Below are 24,514 nucleotides of genomic sequence, written 5' to 3' on the forward strand. Positions count from 1 at the left end.
GATAATTTGTCAATCTTGAAATATAGTTCTAAACCGAAACTAAAGTAATACTATCATAACTGATTGGTAAGCAATTTAATAACATTGACGCTTGACATAATGTTACTAATGTTCTGTGAATAGCGAATACGAAATCTGATTAGCAGAACTCAGGCTTACAATTAGATTCTTGATTTTTGTGCTAAATTCAATCAGAAAATCGATATTTAACAAAAAATTTCTATGTATGACTTCGATGCAATTAAGATGCCACATTGGAAAAAGATTTGGATTATTTATTTAATTACTACCTAAAATCGTAAAATTAGAGGTAGCATCAGCGGCGCGATATTCGCGTGCGGCTGTCACATTGGCGCATGTTTATTCACGTGCGGCACGTTTCGCCGTCATAAAGACATTAAAATTGCGCACGAAACGACACATGATGCGTTATTAACGGAACACGACACGATTCGTGGAGTTTATCAAAAACGAACCGGCACGAGACACATCGAGACGAATAATGGTATTAAGAATTGAGCCAAAAAGGGAGGCGTTAAAGAAGCAGCCATAATCAAGCAGGAAATGCGACTTGCTCTTCAAGGCTTCTTCTCTCTCGAGGACAGCATCATAGTCAATCATGTATGATCAACACTGAAATTGAAAAACACGACCTCCACGGGTTGAACGACGATTGGCGTACCGGTGTTGAACAGAACCGAGCAACCAAGTTGTCTAATAATTAAGTATACGAAGCTCACTTGTTGATGAACGCGAATTCGAGCAGTCCTGTGGATTGATTAGCGAACGTGCGAAGTTCCACGAGCACGGTCGAGTTCTCACGAGGCTCTCCTATCGATTGCCGAAAGGGCGCTCTGGTTCAAACTGGTCCACGCTCTCCTCTCGCCAGATTAGTCCATCCTGTGAAACTCAAGTTTTCGAATTCGATCAACAACAGAAAACTTCCACCATGGCGAGGATCTGGTTAAGCTTACGATAACTTCACACACATGCTATAATTACACATATAATTACTGCTGATGGCATTAATATATTAGGTGTTGGAATTAATTCGTAGCGTTTTACAAGTGATGGGAAGTACTTTCATTAATGTATTTTTTAATGCTCATGTGAAATAAATAACATTCTTTCATTAAAAACGCTACGAATTAATTCCAACCTCCTAATAATTTAATTTGCTTCACTGTAAGTAAAGTACAACATTATTATTATTATTATCGTAGATGAAGAAAAAGAAATATATGAAATGTTGTATGTAAGTTATTATTTAAATTATAGTCTCTTGGAGCGAAGCCACGGCTTGTAGATTCCTTGTTCGTAATATTGTTAATCTGACTCGATAATAATTGAGAAAATAAACATAACACTGTTTTATTCATATAAAACAGACATTTTTCAACTCGTGAAAAATACAGGTAAAATAAAATTGAAATCTCAAATTTTATATAGTATACAATATAAACATTTATGTCATAATCTGACATTCGTAACACATGAATTATCGTTGAGGGTTAACAATTTCAAAGTGTTTACAAAAATTATCAGTATTTCAAATTTATTTTTAAAAAAATATAAATACGTTCTCAAGGATAAAAACTTCATTTTTCATGACAAATAAAAAATATTCATAAATATGTCATAGTGGAAAAGACTTATGTCACATTTAAGTATGTCAAAAAAGAAGAAACATTCGATTAGATTAATTTACACATTTATTTATAATATTTATTATCCATTTGTTTGATCAACAATAATTTATCATCAGATTGCCTCACTGCTAAATTTTTTTCCTTTCATCTGATTCTCTGCAGGAGCAGCGATTCTCATCGAGATAACCATACCCATCGACGAAATTGCATCTTTACGTCATTTAGCAGAGCATTATATGTATGTTTATCTGATCAACGACGCGGCAACGGTTGGTATAAACGTCGAATTATAACGTCGCTAAATTTCAGCCGTCAAATTGTCATCAAGGTGACCGTCGTGTTCGGCGACGATACACCCACGCGACTCAAACGTCACGTTTCCGTTCACGCTACGGTGCTAATAACTGTCGGATCGACGGCGTAGCACGAGGTCAATAAAAAGGACGCTGCATCGAGCATGAATCAACGAAACATTAGAAATTCAAATCCAACATCGTTCGTATAAGACGGACACTTAGTCCGACCACGCCTCTTATTCATGACCTAAGCGCAAGAGCATAACCGGTTCACGCGACCATGTTTTTCAACGCTTAAACTCACCTCACTTTATGGAACACTCACGCTATGCGGTACTCTATTCGCGCACATCAACTTCCCCTTCGTCGTCCTTCGCAAATCATGCGGGGAGGACGTTTAGGGTTGCACAGCGATCAATACACGTCGGACTTTATTGAACGCTACAATCTCGCGCGATCCATTCTTTCGGAATTTTATCTTTACGAGTTTTGAGATTGCACATATAGAAATTCCCGATAGGAGCACATAAAATAGTCGCAAAGCGAATCTTTTCAGCTCCGGTTCTATTCTAAATGCAACGTCTTGATCGTAATCCCTTAAAGCGTTCCTCCTCGAAAAAATCGAGAATCGAAAGGCGGAAACGGAGAATATCTTTAAATCTCTCCCGCAACGTATGTATATTAATCTTTAAAAGAACCAGATAATAACAAGTTCATAAGTTTATGATCAAGGATATCAGCAAACGTCGGCGATACAGTTTAACCGTTAAAAGAATGCTTGGTTTCGATCATACTTGAAGCCGATACTGAAACTGATATCGAGGCCGCTTCTCGCTGTGAATTGCGCTACGAGTTCCGTGTTAAAAAAAAGAAAGAAGAAGAAGAAAGGATAGTACGCCGTATTTTGCGTGTGCTGCCCGAGCGATCGGGAGAGGAGACGACACGACGAGTAAACGTTTGTAGAAGCAAAAAAAAAAGCCGCAGATGATGTTCGACGGGGTGGGGCTTTGCTCTCCAGGCCGAGAATATATAAATCGCAGGTAGGGCTGAAATTCAAGTTAGTTCGAATACGATCTGAGGCTATCGGCAATCTACAAAAACAAGAGATGCGGGTGAGTCTGGCGGTGATTCATTACTGTGGAACTGTTGCTATTGTTATTATTCGATTATTTGCATATGTCTCTAATGGCGCCAATTTAACATTAAAATGAAACGGAACTTTTTCCTGTTTGTTTTTTTTTTTTTTTAGTGATACTTGTTAAATTTGTCAGTGATTTGTCATGCTTCTGCTTTAAAATTTTTAATTTATTTCAAAAAATGAAAGATTTAATTAATTGTTACTTATATAAAATCGTAAAAATTGCTTTATTCTTACTGTACAAATATGAAAAAATAAAAATAGATCAAAATAGCGATATATTAATAGAATATTATTATCGTGCTTATTACTGCGCTGACATCATGAAGTTTTCGCGGAAAGTAATTTTATTTCTTGTTTGCTCGGATCATTTGCATGCAACACACGAAATTCGACGGGCAAATCTCATTTCAAGAAGTTATTGCGTATGTTTCTCGTCTACGCTTTTGAGAAACAATAAACAAACGCATTATATCCTAACGGTACCGATTAATTAAGAAAACTACAAATAAATATATAATATATAATAATAAATATAATTGATATATATAACATATAATATATAAATATATTAGAATATAGAAGCATTACTAATTCTATATTTTAATGTTGTGTTCTTCATCTATCTATTTAAATATAAAATCTAAATTGCTATGTAAACGTATTTCGAAGCTGCTCAATTTTAAATTTTTTTGCAGGGTTTATCGTTGTTTGTAACTGTCTTCGCGGTGATAGTTGGAATGGCAGTATCGAAACCATTATGGTCGACTTTAGTCAGTACTAATCATCTGCATTTCACGCCTGAAATTGGACAACAGCAATATCTTGCCGCATATCAAGATACGCATTCTCCCTATTACGTTTACAATGTATTACAGACATAAAATATTCTATAACTAACACTTGGACATCATCTGTAACATTATGCGTCTTTTTAGATGTATTCAAACGCGGGCGGTACATCGAACATTCTTCATGTTAGCAGCAAACCAGAGATTTCTCAATTTCCTGCTTACAGTTTCTATTATGAAACACCAATTTATGACATCCGGATTCCATTAAATCCTGTAACTATGTTATTTCAATGAACTTTTATTCAAAAAGTTGTCAAAAATTCAAGTTGTATACTGTAATATACACAAATGCTACATACACAAATGAATAATAACTTGTATTATTCCAGGTTTATCCCGTGCTGGCGCCATTTCATCCAGGAATACCTCCGGCACTTCCGCCAACATCGACAGAACAATCTTCCGACGAAGACGATTATGACGGCATCGAAAAGTTAGATATGAAAGTCGATCCGGATACAGAGACAAAAAAACCAGAAAATACAGATAACGATTCCATAACTGTGGAAGCAATATGAGATAATTCTCCTTGACGTGTACAACATAGCATATATGTGAAAAATTGCAATAAGTACTATCGTTTAATACGATAAATGTTTGCTTTTTTTATGTTACTTTTATATTTATGTTATGTTGCGCTACATCCAAGATATGTTAAAAAGTTTTTTTTGACCAAATTTTTATTAAAAGAAAAAAATAATGCACTGTTACATTCGTACGTAAGAATAGCATCCGATATTTGTAATAAAAATTAAGATTTTGGTAGGTTTCACTTTATTTATCTTTTCCCTATTTCAAATTGTTATTTGAAAGTTGCTTGAAAGTTATTTGCAAAATAGAGAGATATTGAGGATTGATATTGAGGACAAAAATATCAAATATAAATATATCTGTTAATTTAAAAAATATCAATATCAAATAAATAATTAATATATCAAATAAAATTTCGCTGATTAATATTTATAATAAAAGAAATAAGAAAAAGGGAATGTGTGTGTGTTAAGTTTTAATTATTTTTTTAGTAAAAATGAACATTCTTTCACGTTCCTGATGTTTTCCTAATATGAGCAATATACTTGACTTCGCTGAAACAGCCCTTTAAGAGCATGTTCAGATTCTCACTTGAATGCTCTTCTTCCTTCAGGTACCTATTATCCTTAGGTCTGTTATCCTTAGGTTTTTTTTTATAGCTGAATTAGTATATACTTTTGGAACTTAAAGTGAGATAGGATATATATTTAATATTTGGCGAAAGCGAAGAAAACATTGCTAGTGCAGTAGGAATAAAAAAAACACACCTCTTGTTTAACATTCGGCGAATAACAAGAATAAAATAATATCTAGTGGCACTCTAAATAGAAATCTGAACATAACCTAAGTCTTAAATACTCATAACATAATATGTAATTTGTACATCTCGGAACTTTTTCATTTTAATTGAAAAAACATTCAAAATTTATTGTGATATCCTCTTTTGTATTGTAATAATATTGTCAAATTTTTATGTAGAAGTAATATTTATCTACGTGATTCATGCACTTCTATTTCTTGACATACTGCTTCTATTGACGTACTTTTTCCTAAATCTATCAGATCCATAGTACTTTTTTTATATACACTATAGCCAGATTTATTCTTTAAATTTTCTTTTTCAACAATTAAGATCAATCCACACTACTTGCATCTACACATCTTATGTATTCGTATGCATGAGAAATAGCAATCACATGCATAGAATGAAAAATATAACAATATGGACCATCGACTTCCCCTTGTTTAACATTTGATAAACAATAAAAATGAAATAAACATTGCGAGTATCAAGTGGAATGCACCTTAGACCATTATACATATACTATAGATACATAATAAGCTTTCTATAAATCATTAATCTTAAAATCTCTATGTAAACCTTAAAAAATTGATCAATTAGCCCGGATCTACAATAAATTTTTAAGCCTTAAGCCGTAAGAAATGGACGAATTACAATCAATTATTCTCCTCGCATTCGACTGTAATTGGACAGTTTCTTACGGCTTAAGACTTAAAACATCTATTATAGATCCGGACTTACAGTCGAATGTGAGAAGAATAATTGACTATAATTGATCAATTCAAAGCTTAAAAATTACTTGTGTTTGCGGAATAAAAGTACTATATAATACTATATAGCACAAAAGCCTATGATTTACGTTTATACACTGTTTCTGATAAAATGATATAAACTAATGTCATAGATATATTAATGCTTTTATTTAAAAATATTTAATTTATGAATAATTTAAAGATATTATTCGATATTGCATTTCCATACTTTTTCTATTCTATATTTTACATAGGACTTAAAAAAATCTCGAATAATCGATAATATTGTATATTGAATAATCAATAGCTCTGTTGTAAATAAACATCTCTATTATAAATTTATTAACAAACATTTATTAATTTTTCATATCAGAAAAGCTATTTATTAAATCGACAGAATTCGATAGATTTGATATTGCCTCACAAAGAACAGGATAGCGACGGAGTAACTTGGCTTTGATAAATCAATCGTTGTTACGACGAAAAAAACGTCGAGGTCACTTACCCCGAGAATCCGAGATAAAATAGGGTCAAAGATGATGAGAAGTCTTCGAGTCCATCAGTATACCGATTTCCTTGGAACGCGCTCGTCGATATCGACGTTACAAAAATGATTGTCCGCCATGGAACGTTATGGGCAATCGCGGTGCTGGTTCTTCTCGCGAGTGTATCATTTTCGGAATCTGTAAAACTGCGAAAACCACGAAAGAGGACCACGGCAAGAACTCCGTATCAACAATCCAGGATTGGATCGGTAATCATAAGAGTGATGCATAAATATTCTGACGATGAACTCACGCGTAGTGCATCGACTGGTTGTACTAACGGAAATTGTAGAAATGCGCACAATAAATTTAACTTTGAACCTGTCAACGAAGCGATGTCCGAGAAAGACAATTTCCTCTCAGACGAGGAATCGTTGCGTTACGTCGTGCATCCGGAGAAATATGAACATTTCGTGATGAGAAAGAATACAGGACACGCGAATAGATACAAAAGGAACTCTACATTTTCGGAATTACATTCATCAAATACAAACGATCGTACAATGGTTAATCGTGACGCGAGTGAAGTATCAAAAAACGTGAATAAAGGAAATTTTACGAAAAAAATATACAGACTTCCGTTATACAAAACAGTTTCATTAAATCCGTTCAATAGATACACAAAGAATCTTTCGAAATCTTTAAGTGAAGCAAGAACGAGAAGAAGCCTCACTGTTGATTATTCTTCGCAAAGAAACAATAGTGACAGTGGCGATGCGAGTGAAGTATCAAAAAACATAAATAAAGGAAATTTTACGAGAGTTCCGCTATATAGAATAGTTTCATTAGACGGACTTAATAGATATACAAAAAATTTGGAATCTTTAAGCTCAGCAAGCAGAACGAGAAGAAGCCTCACTGTTGATTATTCTTCGCAAGGAAACGATAGTGACAATGGCGATGCGAGTGAAGTATCAAAAAACGTAAATAAAGGAAATTTTACGAGAGTTCCGCTATACAGAATAGTTTCATTAGACGGACTTAATAGATATACAAAAAATTTGGAATCTTTAAGCTCAGCAAGAACGAGAAGAAGCCTCACTGTTGATTATTCTTCGCAAGGAAACGATAGTGACAATGGCGATGCGAGTGAAGTATCAAAAAACGTAAATAAAGGAAATTTTACGAGAGTTCCGCTATACAGAATAGTTTCATTAGACGGACTTAATAGATATACAAAAAATTTGGAATCTTTAAGCTCAGCAAGCAGAACGAGAAGAAGCCTCGCTATTGACGATTCCTCGCGAAGAAACGACAATGACTATTACGCACAGCGAAAAGCCGTCATGGACAGATATTACGCTCGACAGCGTGAAATAAACGCGCGATACGCTAATCGAACAAGCACGACTCCACGAAAGTACAACAATGTGTCGCCGACAAGCAACGTTACCTTGTTCAATCTCGGACGTATATATTCTAATAAAGATTCGACGAGGGACACTGCGACTTTTCTTCATCCATCCACAAAGATAGATCCAATATATAGCAACGAATCGCGATACAACAAAATACCGACGGAACTGGACAGTCGACGAAACTTCGTTCCTGAAATCGAACCCGGCTTCAAATCTGAAACGGATTTGTCTCAGATGAGAAGCAGTGGTAATAGCGAAAGAAACGCATTGGATTATTTGGTCACACCCACGCCCTGCACGAATTTATCCTCAAATGGCACTTTCGCGCCGAAAACGCGATCCAAGCAGGCACAAAATTACATCAGTGAAACGGAACAGAACAACGAGGACTTCGTTAACAATTCAGCAGATAAGGTGCATTAATAAATATCACTTTTACATCTCTCATGAATTTCTATCGTTTCAATTTTAGTTTAAAACTTTTAGAGTGAATTGTCACTCTGAAGAGTGAAATCTCACTCTTAAAGATTGAAAATTGAGCCACTCTTTTTTAAGATTGGCTCAATCTTTATTCCTTAGGACGAGATTTTACCCCAAAGAATTCAGAGAGTATTTTTTTATTGCCTTAGTACAAAATGTACTCTCTAAAATTTTTTAAATAAATCTCTCTTTGAAGAATGAAATTTCACGCTTAAAGATTGAAAGATGAGCTACTTTTTATCAAGACTGTCTCTATTTTCGCTTTTTATCTCCACAGCAAAAAATGTCACGGTGACATGCGAATGTTCGCTTTATCATAGGTAACATTACTACATGACATGATTATGAAACGGTCATAAAAAATTATATCTCTCTGTAATGCTGTTATGACATATACAAATTAAGATAATAATGCGACCTTTTGATAATCTCATAGTGGTAATCTCATTACAATTTTGTGAGCCTATTGTGACATCTTGTAAATTTTTTTACTATGAGAGTAGAGATTCCATTCCAAAGAATTTAGAGAATATTCTATTACATGATATATTACGGATTATGTGTTTTATTTTCTAGAATAACACTGAAGGCAACCTACGATGGGGAAAGTGCGAAGGAAAAATTGTGTATCAACACAATTTGCTTTTAGGATTAAGGGGTCCTTCGAACCTTGACGCTCTGTTTGAAGTAATCATTCAAGGCCCTGTTTGTATCACTTGCGTAGAAGCGTTGCGATATAACGAAACTAGAGCGACTGTCGCATTGGATTCCGGAGGCCGTGGATACGAATACGCGAAACTGAGGCTACAGGGTTACGAGAACGAAGGGTTTTCCTACATAATAAAGGTTTGGGGCATCAATAAAATTGGTGAGGTTTGCGATAAGTAGCCTAATCAAGATATGAGTAACGTATAAAAATAAATGAGCTAGGTAACACTTATGTCACACACGTATAAAAAAATCATTAATACGAAAAATTAAATAATATTTTTATAAATATATTGATTGTTTTATGACATTGTTTGTTTAGTAGTCTTACTTTTCGTATTCAAGAGCAAGTAATCTTAAAAAACAAGACAATCTTAACACATATGAAAGATACATCACAAAAAATAAAAAAAATTCTTCATGAAAGATATCTGCGCAAATGATCAAAATATTAAAGTACTTATTGTTCTTCTGATTCAATATTAATGTAGAACGTTATTATAGATAAAATTGTTCAACTTGTCGAATATCTGCATTGTCATGTAGATTGGAGATTATACACTCAAACAATTACAGTTCAATGTAATGGCGCAATCAATGTACTAAATTGCACAGCTGTGCCAACAAGTATTGATTATTTCTCAACGTGTAGCAATAAAGATTCTTACTTTCTTAAAAAAAATTAAAGAAATAAAAGAAGGAAACAAGAAATTCTAACATTTTATCGTTATATCTATTCACACTTGTAACATTCATTAAACAAATTCGCAGAGCCTTCTTTTTCACCTATGTATTTATCATCATACAGTTCTAAATCAATATTTCCATTCTGCAAAGTTCAAGATCTCTTCGGAATGGAAATCGGAAGAGGCTGCGGTGGTACATCTGGTATTTTTTCTCGATCGTTTTTCTTTTGGGTTCTTTTCTCGTCGTCGAAACTTGGTAATGGATGATCGGAATCGACATTCCTCGGTGTAATAGCTGGAATTGGTTTCAAAGAGTCGTAAGATCGGTAATTGATGTAGTAAGTGCCAGGTACGAGATGTGGGTTGAAGCCATTGTACGTATAGATGTACGGCTCGTAAAAGGAACGATAGTTCGGATAAAAGGTCAATGGCTCCTGCTCGTCCTTCGTATCGCCTTTTTTCGGATTGTTTTCCTTCTCACGTTCGGTGATATCGGTGTCTTCATGTTCTTTTGCGATACCGAAGCTCGTCGACTCGGCTAGACGCGACGTTGAGGAAGAGACCTGCGCTTGGTCGTTTCTGACCGCTTTACCATCGGCGAGCAGCGGATAATGCACCACTTCTGGCCCGACAAAATGAGGTGCTATCTGTGTATAATAGAACGGTGGCACGTAGCCGATGGCGGTTCGATGGAAGACCGGTTGTATCACAGGGAATGCTCGCGACGGCAATAGATTCTGATTGCTCGTAATCACGGCATTATACACCCTCGGTATCTTGAGGAGACCCCGTCGCGACCCTTGAGGAGGTGCGGCAAAAGCGACGGTAGTTAATGTGCACAAAATTAGCAGCTTCATCTAGAAAAAATACTTTTCCATTAATCTTTTAGTTTTTCTTTAATTTTTAATAAAGGAGGATATTAAAAAGGGGTCATGCTCTAAAAGATATAAATAAAAGAATAATATTTTTTTATAGATTTTGACTTCCTGGATACGATAAATTATTAAAAAATTCATGGCATTTGGGGAGCACATTGAAAATTAAATAAGAATATTGAAATTTGGATAAATATACCATATTCATACTCAATTTTCAAAGTATTCCTCAAAACCTTCATCTTTTTTTCCCCAGGCAGAAATTGGCTTCTTTTTAACATTCTCCTTTATTTTTTTTTTTCGTTATAATAAAGATTTTTAATTACGTATAAAAAATAATTGCAGAAGGATTCAATCAATTTCACCTAAGGTTAGGTTAGGTTAGGTTAGGTTACAACATAATAAATATGTTTTATATGATTATTATATATAATAGTGTGTATTGTTCTTCCTAATAAGGAAAGGATCGAAAATATTCGAAATGACAAATAAGAAAGAAAATGGGAATATTTCTGTGGAAATAATGACACTATTCTTGTTTCTGGAAAAGTAACTGATACCAGTGGCGCAAGTGCCTCGCATGTGAGCGCGCAAAACACTGCATACAAATGATTCGAGAGCCACGTGCACGGAATGTTGCCCCGGCTATGCTCATAGGCGTGTACTCGAGATTGAATTATTGCATTTGAATTCCTATCGTGTTTGAAGTTCAAACTCCCAGAGCAATATAGCTGGTAAAATGTTACGAAGCCGCAGAACGGCTTAACAAATAATGTTTGTTGATTTAATCTCAATCTGTTGTATCTTATCTGTTATCAACAATATAGATTTTTAGTGAAAAATATAAATATTACTATGTAAACAAAATTACAATAAAGAACCGACACACCGAACTTTCAATTTTTTTGGCCGATATTTATAGTCGATTCTTATATTTAAGTCTGTCTTAAATATCAATCGTTGGTCGGTATTCACAGTCCATTCTTATTTCAAGACCATCTTAAGTAATGTCTTAAGATGCTCTCTAATTGATTCGTGACATATTAAGACTGTTTTAAATATAAGACGATCTTAAAATAAAAATCGATTACGAATACCTTCGTCTTTATTACAAAAAAAAATTATTTAATTTTACATTCACAAATTTTTTGTTATATTAAAAGTATGCAATTTTTAGATCAATATACCGAGAATATTCTTTCTACGTATAATCAATAGGAAACACAGACGCCAGGCAGAAAGGGTTGAAAGGTACGGCTAAAGCCTGTCAGACAACGTAAGTTTCACAAGGTGAGCTTGTCAGCGAATAAATAAGATCACGGAAATATGTACATGGCATTGCATCGGTGAATCACCTCATCAGCATTCACAGCTTCACGGTGTCATTTGCACGTATCACTTCCTACCTCCAACAGATATCACTGTCACGTTCACCTTGTCGAATCAGCTCGTCCTTGGTCCTATCAGAATTATTGTTAGCGGAGGGGCGTATTACCCGTAATTTCGTGTACTCACCTTCGCGTCACTCTTATCAACTTCTGTCTCCTGTGCGTTTCCTGTACAGCGGAGAATCCGCGACAAGCTGACACCACAAGTAGTAAGAGCTCTGTATGGGCCCGTAGTATATATGGCCCATAGGGTTCCAGGGTTCAAGTCCTGCCTCCCCCACTACGAGTGACTCTCGGCGAAAGTACTTTCCGATCGCTACTATAACGTCCAACTTCGAACCAGCCTATATCAGCGAACTGTAGAAGGACAGCCGTTTGCAATGCGTCTCTTTCACCGATGCGATCGAGTGTAGCATAACTCGAGCGAGCGAACGATCCCTGGGATGACGCATGTTTTCGAGAAAACCGCTTTTGAAACGTTGGTGTACATGCTCAAGATAATTTAATCTAAATAGCAGACATGCCACTTTTATATTAGGTGTTGGAATTAATTCGTAGCGTTTTTAATGAAAGAATGTTATTTATTTCACATGAGCATTAAAAAATACATTAATGAAAGTACTTCCCATCACTTGTAAAACGCTACGAATTAATTCCAACACCTAATATAATTGCGTCAAATGTATGCTATATATTTAATATCTTTAAAATCCAGATTCTGCCGCTACACGGATTATGTAAAAAAGATCAAACAGAATTTTAATTTTATGTTTTAATAATTATTTATATTAAATTTTATGTCAAATTTTCGAGATTCTTTGTATACTTAATACACTTATCGCTATAACATTTATGATCAAGTTTATGCAAGAATGAGTAAAAAAAATAAGACTCTACATTTATATATGTGTAGACCGTTGTCAATCATTTCTGACTTATTAACGAATACTGAGTCTTATTCTTTCCAGCTGTTATCTGCAAGGTATTTAATCAGAAAATAAAATGACAATAATCCGTTTTTTCTGCGCCGTCAGTTCATAAATAACTCGATAATAATGCGTCGATTTCGTCCGTCGGACAAACTAGTTCACCTTGGTCTCTCAATTCCTTCTAATTACAGGCCATTATAATAATTACTACATGTACTTGTTCTTGAAAGTGACACATACGGAAATGGTAAAAAGTATATATTATGTTTAAAAATATATAATAATTATATTTCTTTTTGCACAGCGCATGATATCAATTTATTAAACGAAATGTTATCGTTATCGTAGCTTTGTATACTGTTTACAATACTGTTTACAATAATTACTAAGCGCGATCATTACTAATAAATTCTATTTGAATAAAATTTAGTTTCTTTTGGGAAACTTTCGAATAGATAACATACGTATAAAAATTATAAGCGCGCGTGTGCGTGTATTCAAAGTAAAAAATTTTATAATTCTGATTTTTCTTATTTGTTATCGGCGTTATTTGTTTTCGTGTTTATCGTTATAATTATTAATATATGTCATACAAGTTCGTGAAAGACGAATAATAAAATGCTGATAAGAACGGGCTTGCGACGGAATTTTTACGTAAATCGCGCTATAACATTCAAAATTCAACATATACACGTAATCGGCCGTTTTTACACACGGCGTGCAAAGCAAGAAAAGCGTCTCGTTAAAATTCATCGTGCATGACTTGGTAAGTCAACGCGTTTGAATATCAACGTATATGCGTAGAAGCGTAAACAACGTGCGAATTCCTCGCGTAATCGTGTCGCCTCGCATTAGTCTTTGTTTGACGAAGATGCATTTGGTCGCTTCGTGATACGTACCTATGTCAATATATCTGATGACTATAGTCATAGGCTATAGCAAAAACCAAACCTTCAACTCGGTCCACACTTACATATAAGCGCATTGCTATTATGAATTTTTAACAATCTAGAGCGCATAAATACTTAAAACTACGTGAGCAATTAAAATCTTAAGCCGCCAAAATTCGCGATTGCTCGAGCATTCTTTTTGATTATTCTCGAGTGACATGCAATTATGCCTAAAACCTTAACATAATGAAAACACACAGGTAAAATAATGTTATGTATTCTGATATACACAGTTTTTAATAAGTCTTTATTTCCTGTTCCTATTGCCTGTGTTTTTTAATCGTGCAATTAAATCTTAAACGCAATGAAAAATACAGGCAAAAGGAAAAAAATGCTAAATTTTAATAAATATTTGTTGAAATAATTTTAAATATTTATAAATGTAAACATATATATTTCTTTATTTGATACAAAAACCATTAATTTGATTTAATTATAAATTTTTTATTGTACAAAATAAATGTTTCCTCGGTATTATTCAAAGAAATATGTACTAAGATTTTTTGTCATTTTGATATAATTTTGTAATTTTTTTTCAATACAGAAAATAACAGATTTCAACCTAACAGAAACTATGTATACAGAATGTACGTTAAAATCTGTTATTTCCTTGCTATTGCCTATGCTTTTCATTGTGTTTAAATTTATACTATATACGCGTTACATTATAAACTGTTTTAGTTACGCGCCACGACAAAGATAATATAACAATCGCATTCGCGATCGCACATCAAAAGTGAGTATCCGATAAATCGCCGATCGATAAATCAATCGACGATTTAATTTTGGTCAGATCGACTCAATCGGTATGTAACAGATTCGTCGCAGCAACAAGATCGGGAAATTCGGTAGGAAGAAAATCATCAGTAGCACCAACGGCGACAGCAGCAGCAAAATGTTGGCGTATACCACCAACCACCAGATCGACAAAGTTCCCAGAACCGGCTCTAGCATTATGATCCCCCGCCGGTCAAAAGGTCGAGCACACGAGTATAAAAACACGAGTGGGAGCAAAGTACTCGTGAGTATTCCGAGCTATCCGGTTTTATGAAGGTAAAATACTTCCCAATCATGCTCGGTCTTTCATTTGGTGGGTGCATTCCGAGGGATGCGCTGAAAACAAAGAAAAATCTTTTGAAATTATATTCCACGCTCTTTTTTCTTTTGTGATATATCATATATTGTCTTAAAGAAAACTACGTTATCTTTCATCACTATTATATTCCAATATACACTGCCGATACTGAAAAGTTGTAATATATGTATTTGTTTTTTTTATATTTACGTGAATTATAGATTTTTAGTATTGTATATCGAAACACGGTTTATATATGATAATTCAAACACATAATTAATTGTTATATAATTGATGTCGAGATGTTTTCGTACTGAAATAGTAATTAATTTGAATTATCTCTCAGTATATTTGTCGAATTAAAATGCAATTGTCACCTCACATATATTGCTGAATTATCTAGTCAAATATGTGGCAGAAAATGATGTACCGAATGTTACGTCAGTCACTAATAGTCAGTCATGCACTACTTCGATTGCTAATTATGCAACAGTTTTGCGAGTACTCGAAATAATTGCATAATGGTATTAAAATTATTTAACAAAACATTCGAAATAATAACTTGTTCTAAACTCTTTTTTAAGAAATAATAAGAAAATCTATATTAAAAAAGTTTACTAAATCTTAATACGTTTTTTTTTATTACTACTGGCTAATATTATCGGTTCCTGTGTACAAATAAATATATGTTTACATTTATATTCAGTAAACGTTTAGTTAGTACTATTCCAACAAATTTATTAAAACATTTAATATACATTTTTTCAGAGTGTACTGATTTTTTTAGTATCAATTTAAAAAATGCAACTAACAAGTAGATAAATTGATAATAGAGAACGCGATGTCTAAAAAAGTTATCATACGACGTCTATAATAAATTTAATGATGTCTCGCGAATTCGTAAGAGAGATATACTCTTTCCTCTTAAAATTCATGGTTTATCTCTCTCTATCTTTTTGTTTTACTCATTCTGTTGAAATTACGCGAATGTCCTTGTGTTGAAAGTGATTACTAGACTTATCTTGATAAAATTGTTGGGCAAGCTTGTGAAGCAATGCCAAGTCAAAGAAGATAGAACTATGTCGAAAGGAGGAAAAAAGAGACAGGCAAAGAAAGAGAGAGAGAGAGAGAGAGAGAGAGAGAGAGAGAGAAAGGAGAAGAAGGGAAAAAGAGAATGGGAAAATGTTTGCGAAAAATTATTCCAATCTCTGTAATATACATATAATATCGCGAGAAAACATGGTCGCTCGCATGCAGACATATTGCATCGAGAAAAGTGAAATTTTCACAATTGCATAAGAGCTATATAATACTAGCGTTCAACGCGACGTCATCGTGTAACGCAATCTAAGTGCGCGATGTAATGTCAATGATCAAGCGTAACAAGATAAGCGATCTGTATTTTGCGCCGACTTAATTACGAATTACGTAAACACCTTCTTAAACTGGAGCGTCTATTAACTTGAGCAAGTAATTGTGCGCATATATTTCGTCCACCTGTTACTTTTTCCGACAATTAAATAAAAAAGAAATGTATATATCACTATAATTCTGTATATAACGCTACATCATTTACTACTATCTGTTATTCTTTATGTGACACAATTAAGCCAAAAAAAATAATAAAACGTCAATATATATATATATACTGTAAATTGCTTCGTGCGAAGAACCACGTTTATAAATGTTGTATCAGAACTTGACGTAACACTCTTATTATACCGACCGCAAAGCGCTTACGTCAATTACCTTTTACTTGCTCCTAGTCTACCGTAAGAATATAGGTATTTTAGCGGTAATTGAAACCATTACAATTTTCACAGATTATCAAATTCACTAAGTGATAAAGTGATAGATCTGTGTTTGCGATAATGCGTGATAAATAATTTTTTATGAGCACTTTTTGCGAGCAAATTGAAGGAAACTGTAAATTCTACGCACCTAGAAACGAACCCAAGTGAAGCCGTTCAACCACATTGCCAAATTTAATCTTATTTCTCTCTAGTCTCTTTCCGGAGTTTATTTAACATAAGTTTCTGACTGGTAAATCGGTCAATAACTGGAGGTGCGTTCAGTGAGACGCTATTAGCGCAATTTGTGTCATTTTATCCTTGTTTTACATCCAATAAACGATAACGGTAGAAACAACACAAATGGTGCTAACAGCGTCTCCCCGAACGCTATTCCTAGAAGATACGATTATACGCGCGTAAAAAAATAAATCCCAAATAAATAGAGCGCGATTGCACATCCTCCATCCTACCTTTCGCTATCCCGATAACTTCCAAGCTCCGCGTCGCGGCATTCGCGGCAGACCGCATCGCATCAGACAAGACCGCGACGCGCCCTTATCCTCCCGCCAGCTCGTGCACCGAGATGCATTCAAGATGCATTCAAGATGAACGTTACGACGCGGACACGTGCTGATGGTATGCCGCCGATACGATTCCGAAGTTCGCAAGTTGGTATACGTACACACGCACGCACGCACGCACGCACGCACGCACGCTTAGCTTTTTCGTCCACTTTTTTTTTGGTTTTTTTTTTTACTCCAGATTCCGTCGTTATACTTTTCGCCCGCGCGTTGTACGGAGGACGAGATATAGCTCGCGCGACGCGAGCGGGCGCACGCTCGCTTTCTGTGAACTGAGAGCGCTAAAGTTTGCGGCCGGTCTACGACGGACTTTCCCTTTCTTTCGGCTCTTTAGAGATCGGCGGCGGCGCCGCGCCGGTGTAATACCATGACGGGATCGGCCGCGTTAAAGTCGCCCGATTACTACATACGAACGGTTGCTGTGAAACGCTGCGCTGCGCTACGCTGCGTCCACACTGTTGTAATGCAGAATCGCATGAAGACGCACACGCTTACACGTCAACCCGATGGCATTGACAAGTTTCCCGCCGCTCGCGTCTCGCATTTCCATACTTGTTGCTCAACGAACGCGCGAACAAAGAACCTACCAGCTGCATATCGGTTCATTTATCAAAGCAACGACATATGTAGTTAAAAAAAAGATCAAGTTTTTCAGAAAACGAGTTTGAATGTTTTTTAGAGTCCGATCGAAACGCTCGACTACATGTCAATTTTACTCGAAATCGAAAGAAAAATTAAAAAAAAAAATCCTACAAGGGCCACATGTGTAGACATGTCTATATATCATGTACTTTTTCTTCATAAATGTCATAATTTATTGAACAACATTAACTAAATTTTAGAAATTTTCGAAATCAAAAACGAAAATTTCGGTTAATTCGGTGTGTCAATTTTGAGAAAGAAGTATAAGTACTTCTTCATAAACATCATAATTTATTGAAACAATAGTTACACATTAAAATTATACAATATTAAAATTAATATTTAAAAAAGAGCTATATAGTTTTAATCGAAACTGACACGTAATGAATGTTCGTTTTCAGTTTCGGTAAAAATTTCGGTTGGACTAATGTTTTTGATCATTAAAAGTTTGTAATATTATTTTTAAGTGCAAATTTATTTATAACAATTGATTGTACAGAAATGAAAGTATATTCACTAGAATTAAGTCTTTTCACTAGAATTATTTAATAACAATGACTGAGATGAGACATTGTTAAAGCAAAATAATTGACAAAATGTAGTAACGCAATCATGACACAATTGCTTTCTTGTGATGAGTTTTAGCAACTCAATTATGTCGATCTACTAGGATGAAGAATTTCAAAGAACTTCTATTTATATAAAATAATCTATTTATATAAAATAATCTATTTATATAAAAAATGACAATTTTTTAATTATGTCATTGTTTCAACAAATGAGCGATATGAACAAGCACAGAGATAGTTTTCAATAGTTTTGATGTAACTAAAGCGAAACTTTATTCAATTTTTTTCTATACAGAAAATTTGCGATTATTTTCTATAGAAGAAAAAGAGAAGCGCAGTAATAAAAAATGGAGAGATAGTGTTGCAAGAAGCAAAAAATTTTTTTTCGCTTAAAATTGCGGTCAAGGCTCTATATGACTTTCAGATATGTCTATGTCAAAATCTTATGTAACTATTATTAAAATCATTTCTAAAACAGTTTCTTGTAAAATATTAAATTTTTATATACATAATATTCGATTTGTGTTCAAATTTAAAACGAATTATCGTCAGTTCCTAACTATCTCTTCACCTCCGATGTATTAATTAGAATATTATTTAATAGAAAAAAACTTCTTCGCAATGTTTTTAAAAATCGTCCATACACTGAAAAAAATATCTAGTTCGATTAATTGGATTTTGATTGAAAATAAACGAAGCAGAATTTTCTAGTTAAATTCTAGAAATAATATAATAGAAATTTTGATTGTGATGTAATCAAAATCTTCTGGTTCATTTATTTTCAACCAGATATTTTTTTCAGTGTCAGGATGTCGAAATAATTTTTTTTTTTTCGCTTATTATTTGCCAAGTCTATCAAAGATGCAAACAAGTTAAAAAGTCGTACGAGGAACGATGACTTATTTGCAGCAAGATTATTCTTAAGTTTCCTTCCTTAATATATCCATATGTATATTATATGGAAGAGAGAGAGAGAGAGAGAGAGAGAGAGAGAGAGAACATGATACGCGTAAAAGATATATTTACGTATAAATCAGAATTATCATCTGATAAAATATTGACGTAAGATTACAAGTAAGATGCAGAATAAATTTACATATAACGGATGCAGAATAAATTTACAAAGAAAAACGAAAAAAATCTCTCTCGCGTGTACGCCTCGTATAAAATGTTAATTATCTATTTAATTAAATAATTCAACTGATAGGTTCACGTCATTTAAAATTTTATAAAACGTGAGAGCGCATCTCACGATAAACGATCTAAGCGATTTAATTGATCGCTCGGCGACCGATCGCGCGCGCGAACGCTCACTTTTGACGAAAGCAACGCGTCCGAGGTTCATCGCTCTTGCACAAAGATGACCTTCGGACGAGGCTTCGTTCGCTTGCTGATGATGCGCGTGGTAATTGGAACAGCACACCATCCACTCAGTATCTCTTTTCACTATATTATACAATTCCGACGACGTGCGCATGAATAAATTCCCCCGAAGATAATCTATATCCTCAAATTCCTGATTTCACAGGCCTTAAAAACGTCATCATCCATATATGTTACTTTGGTGTTAATTTATTAATCATCTTGCCTATGCCACACATGACACATTTATTATAGTTAGTTATCTCCTTGAAATGCGTTTGCACTCGCATTCGTCCCAACTTACAATTTATGAAATGTAACAAAAATTAAGAAAATAAACGCGCGAAGTATAAAATAAATCTCACAAAAATATTCTAAAACTTCAAAAAATTAATTACCTTTTTTATTATTATTATTGTCCGTTTAAACAAATCTTAAAATCCAAGGCATTTAAAATGGCATTTATGAATGGTAATTAATTATCAATTAACTCTTACTATCGGTAATCTAGCTGATTTAACTTTCTTTTTGTAAACAGAATATGATAAATGCCTACAATATTGAATATATCTGTCATCTGTCTTGATTATTCTTGTTAGGTACATTATTTCTGATGCTCGTTCAGTCGGTCCATTGATGTATGTCGATAAAGTCGATAAAATCGATAAAGTCGATAAAGTTATCCACTAAATATTCTTTCTCAATCTACCTTACCGATGCAAAATCTGTTTAACAGCGCTCCGTCCAGTATGCGGGAAAATTACGAATTATAAAGAAGTTGAAGCAATGCTAGGACACTCGCGCCATCTGTGGCGAAATAATAAGTTTGTTATTCAAAGACACTGTGATTGAATGACGACCGTTTCTTGACATTATTTGCATTTATGTTAACATTAACTAACTCGAATCTAATTAAATATATTTTCTCCTATTTGTCATTTTATATTTTTCGTCCTTGATTATATATCAACTGGCTACTGATGTATATAAATAAAAAAACGATTTTACCGACGTGTTGAGATATTAAACCATAAGATGCCTAGTAGTAAGTATATAATATATACAACATATACAGCTCGATTTTAGAAATGTAAATTGATTATTAAAAATATTTTAAAAGCTATTTCAATTCACGAAGGTATTATTTATTAGCCATCTGTGTGTCGTATTACGGCGTTGCTCGTCAGTTTTTGGAACATGAAAGAATTTTTCAGAAACGTAAACTGAATGAAATGGAAAGAAATGCGATGTAGTAAATAGAATAAGATATATCGATTCAGTTGCAATGTGACCTAAATTAGGTTTAACTAAACTTTTCGCGTTTATATCGTGAATATTAATGAATATCAATATCCTTGAAGATAACAAGATAATTAACTGGAGAAATCCCAATATTTAAGTTAGCTAACCTAAACTGTCTATATGAAGGGCCACGTAATCTTAAATGACGATCAAATAATTTCTCCATGTTTTTAGAATGTACAATAGAAGTTCGGGCTCCAGCACCATAAAAGAAATGAGAAAGATATAATCATGTACAAACTGCGTCTTTAGAAAAATGATGTGAACGTTTTCACGATTATTCAAACTTCTTCGTGATTTTAACCTAGCCTAAAAATATATATTAAAAGAAATACATTAAGAATTTTATCGTATTCAAATTCTTAAAAACTTGGAAAAATAAATCTGGAATCTCGCGAAGCTATTCCCTATTGCACGATCTCTTGAGAAAAAATGCTGGGTGGCATATTTCTTTTGCATTTTCATTTTCATACAAGTCTACCATATCTCCATATTCATAAAATATTATAGAAGCGTCCGTGCTATTCTATTACTTTCATAATGTAAACAAGATCTGTTTTTAAAAAATAGGAAATTAGAGATTTTTCTAATTAGAATTTCAAATATATAATTAGAGGGCGATTACTGCGAGATTTATCATTAGCCGCTCTACTCAGTGACGATTAAAAATAGCAATTTTATGCTTAGTAAATGCTTAATTTAAACACGATTTAAATTCGAATAAAAACTTAGTAAAACTAGGAGTCTACAATAAAATAATTAAATATATCATTTTCTAAAAAACTACGATATAATATAACTAATAATTATATTTTTTGTTAGTATTAATAATAAATTAATTTATGTTAAAATATTCTAATAAACATTTAATTGCAAAAATCATTTTTTTTCCTAGTGATTTTGGGGAAAGGAAATTGATTATTGCGAGCAGATTTTTCATCGTATAACGATTTGGGGCCCTGAAAAGGGCCAGTTTTATCAGTTTTTGGATTAGCGGAAATTATTTTTTTGCTGCTTTTCCAGATTTCGTCGCTGCTGCCTTGGTCGTTTTTGGCTTAGGTGTCTTGGTCTTCGCCGCTGGAGCTTTGGTAGCTTTCTTGGTCTTCGACAGATTCTTGGTCTGAGCAGCAGCCTTTTGTTTTGCCGCGGCTTCGACCTTCTTTGTTGCTGCAGTTTTGGCGGTCTTCTTTGGAGATGCCGGCTTCTTCTCAGCCGTTGTCTTCTTAGTTTCGGCGGCCTTTTTAGCTGCAGGTGCTTTCTTTGCAACCTTCTTTTCGGTAACCTTCTTTGCGTTAGAGCTAGGTTTCTGCGCACGCTTCACCTTACCCTTCGGAGAGGACTTGGTGGTTGAGAGTTTGAATGAGCCTGATGCACCCTTTCCCTTAGTCTGTACCACCGCACCGGACGTAACTGCTGCTCGAAGGTACCGTTTAATGAAGGGAGCAAATTTCTCTCCGTCGACTTTGTAAGTGGAGACGATGTACTTCTTGATCGCCAGCACGGACGAACCCTTGCGATCTTTCAGTTCCTTGATGGCAGATGTGACCATCTCCGAAGTCGGCGGATGATTCGACTTGGGACGTTGTGTCTTTGCTTTAGATTTCGCGCTCTTCTTCGCAGGCGCTGCAGCGGCCAAGTTTTCCGTAGCCGCAGCATTACCAGATGCGCTCTTATCTTCCATTGCGATGCGATGAGAGAAATGCCAATGCTCAACGACAAAGTACAAATATAAACTTTAGTACTAGACGCTCACAGATGACGCTATTCTCGAACATTATCAAACGGACGCTCAACGCGCTACTTGTACCGTGAGCGCGGACCACGGAGAGAGGCCATCCCAATGTTGCAGGTAACAAGCAGCTGGGAATGAAAGAGCGGCCGGTAATTGTTCGTTGTTTAAACAATATTTTACATAATGAAGGTCATTAGTTCGTGGCTCAGAATTGTAGAAGCAAGTAGCTAGTTTCATTTGGTACACATTTTAACGGTCCTCTGCGCGGCTGACATCGATTTTTGCGCGGTTCCATGCGATGCGAGCACTCGGTTCATTCACGGAGCTCGATTCAATTCGAGAAATAAGTTAATAAACAATATAATTATTAATGCACGGCGCATTTATGCGGCTCATAAAACGTCGTGATAGCTGTGCTAACCGACCGCAAGTGTTTACCCCGAGCGAGGCACCAGATATGCGCTGAATATTCCAAGTTTCACGGATGGCAGAATACAAGCGTTAGCGCAACACAAAGTGAATACCGATTACAAAGTACATTTGCAGACAATTTTACTGAATAGTGTAAAATGCCATTATCGATCGAGAGAAGCATAAATATAATTGGGTTGCGATATTATATGCATAATCGATAATTTCGTTCGAAGAATATCGCATATACGCGAAAACAGCTTCCTATAACACGCCGATTGCTCCTATGCAGTTAAACCTTACTATTATAACGAATCATATAACAAGAGATAACGAAATAACACATAGAGGCTTGTGTGGACGAAAAATATTGTTTAAAAAATATTAAACTGTCGTTGCACAGTCATTGTCTTGAAATTTGCAAAAATCAAGCGCACAATTTGATATAATTCATTTCTGATTTGCGAACTATACGACCAAGGAAACATAAAAACTGTGTCGTAACCTAATAATATTTCTAAGTAATAAGTTGTACAGATGACACGAATGCTTTTGCATCTTGGAACAGAAATTGATGACGTACTCAAGTTTCCATTTTTAGAAATTTATAGAATGATTTTTTTACGTCAAATCTGTGTCTGTATAACGACTTAAGGATTCTTTTTCGCAGCGTGCTGATTAAAGTCTCCCTGTGCGTAACAGCGCATTACTTATAATATCCAAAGTAGTATAATAGGCATATTTTCATATTTTGTATACTTTTGTTGAGTTTTTATACACAAAAAATTAATTACTCTAAGTACAAATTACATATATTTTTTACAATGTTATCTATATTTTAAAGGAATTGTATTCATATAAGAGACACTCGATCGAACTGAAACGCTCAGTTGTTTATATTTGTTTGTGAAGAATACAAACTTTGTTATAGAATTTAGATTTAGGAAAATTTGTTTTAAATATAGATTAAAATGTATTACTTAATTTCTTGCATTTTTTTTCTTGAACAACCGTTATTATGTCTTTACTTGTCTTATATTTTTGAAACGCGCTAGATTTTCCTCATCTTACAATGTATTTTATGAAATTTTCTAAAATAATTAACA

The 24,514-nt window shown here is 34.4% G+C and overlaps 4 protein-coding genes across 8 annotated transcripts; 2 read left to right on the top strand and 2 right to left on the bottom strand.

Moving 5' to 3' along the window:
- The first annotated feature begins 2,913 nt into the window (after positions 1–2,913).
- Positions 2,914–4,702, top strand: LOC105154286 (uncharacterized). Its single transcript, XM_011069702.2, has 4 exons — positions 2,914–3,057; positions 3,782–3,952; positions 4,022–4,150; positions 4,267–4,702. The coding sequence occupies exons 1-4, from the start codon at positions 3,052–3,054 to the stop codon at positions 4,453–4,455; spliced, it is 495 nt and encodes a 164-aa protein (XP_011068004.1). The 5' UTR covers positions 2,914–3,051; the 3' UTR covers positions 4,456–4,702.
- Positions 4,703–6,557: 1,855 nt separating this feature from the next.
- Positions 6,558–9,824, top strand: LOC105154285 (hypothetical protein). The gene is made up of 2 exons (XM_011069701.2): positions 6,558–8,339; positions 8,982–9,824. The coding sequence occupies exons 1-2, from the start codon at positions 6,633–6,635 to the stop codon at positions 9,291–9,293; spliced, it is 2,019 nt and encodes a 672-aa protein (XP_011068003.2). The 5' UTR covers positions 6,558–6,632; the 3' UTR covers positions 9,294–9,824.
- A 64-nt stretch (positions 9,825–9,888) lies between these two features.
- LOC105154349 (uncharacterized) lies at positions 9,889–13,140 on the bottom strand. 5 transcript variants are annotated; one of them, XM_087403611.1, is made up of 3 exons: positions 12,190–13,140; positions 12,030–12,134; positions 9,889–10,656 (listed from the first exon to the last, which is right to left on the bottom strand). In XM_087403611.1, exon 3 carries the CDS (start codon positions 10,654–10,656, stop codon positions 9,952–9,954), a length of 705 nt encoding a protein of 234 aa, XP_087259737.1. In that variant the 5' UTR covers positions 12,030–12,134; positions 12,190–13,140; the 3' UTR covers positions 9,889–9,951. The 5 variants fall into 5 exon arrangements, with proteins under 5 accessions (XP_087259737.1, XP_011068129.2, XP_087259735.1 ...); XM_011069827.2 differs by having other exon boundaries at positions 12,007–12,134; XM_087403609.1 differs by having other exon boundaries at positions 11,001–12,134.
- A 135-nt stretch (positions 13,141–13,275) lies between these two features.
- LOC105154284 (histone H1) lies at positions 13,276–23,062 on the bottom strand. Its single transcript, XM_087403612.1, has 2 exons — positions 17,280–23,062; positions 13,276–15,054 (listed from the first exon to the last, which is right to left on the bottom strand). The coding sequence occupies exon 1, from the start codon at positions 22,944–22,946 to the stop codon at positions 22,266–22,268; it is 681 nt and encodes a 226-aa protein (XP_087259738.1). The 5' UTR covers positions 22,947–23,062; the 3' UTR covers positions 13,276–15,054; positions 17,280–22,265.
- Positions 23,063–24,514: the final 1,452 nt, after the last annotated feature.

The sequence above is a fragment of the Acromyrmex echinatior genome, chromosome 2 (genome assembly GCF_024713525.1).
Source record: "Acromyrmex echinatior isolate Ae372 chromosome 2, ASM2471352v2, whole genome shotgun sequence".
NCBI classification, from domain to species: Eukaryota; Metazoa; Arthropoda; class Insecta; order Hymenoptera; family Formicidae; genus Acromyrmex; species Acromyrmex echinatior.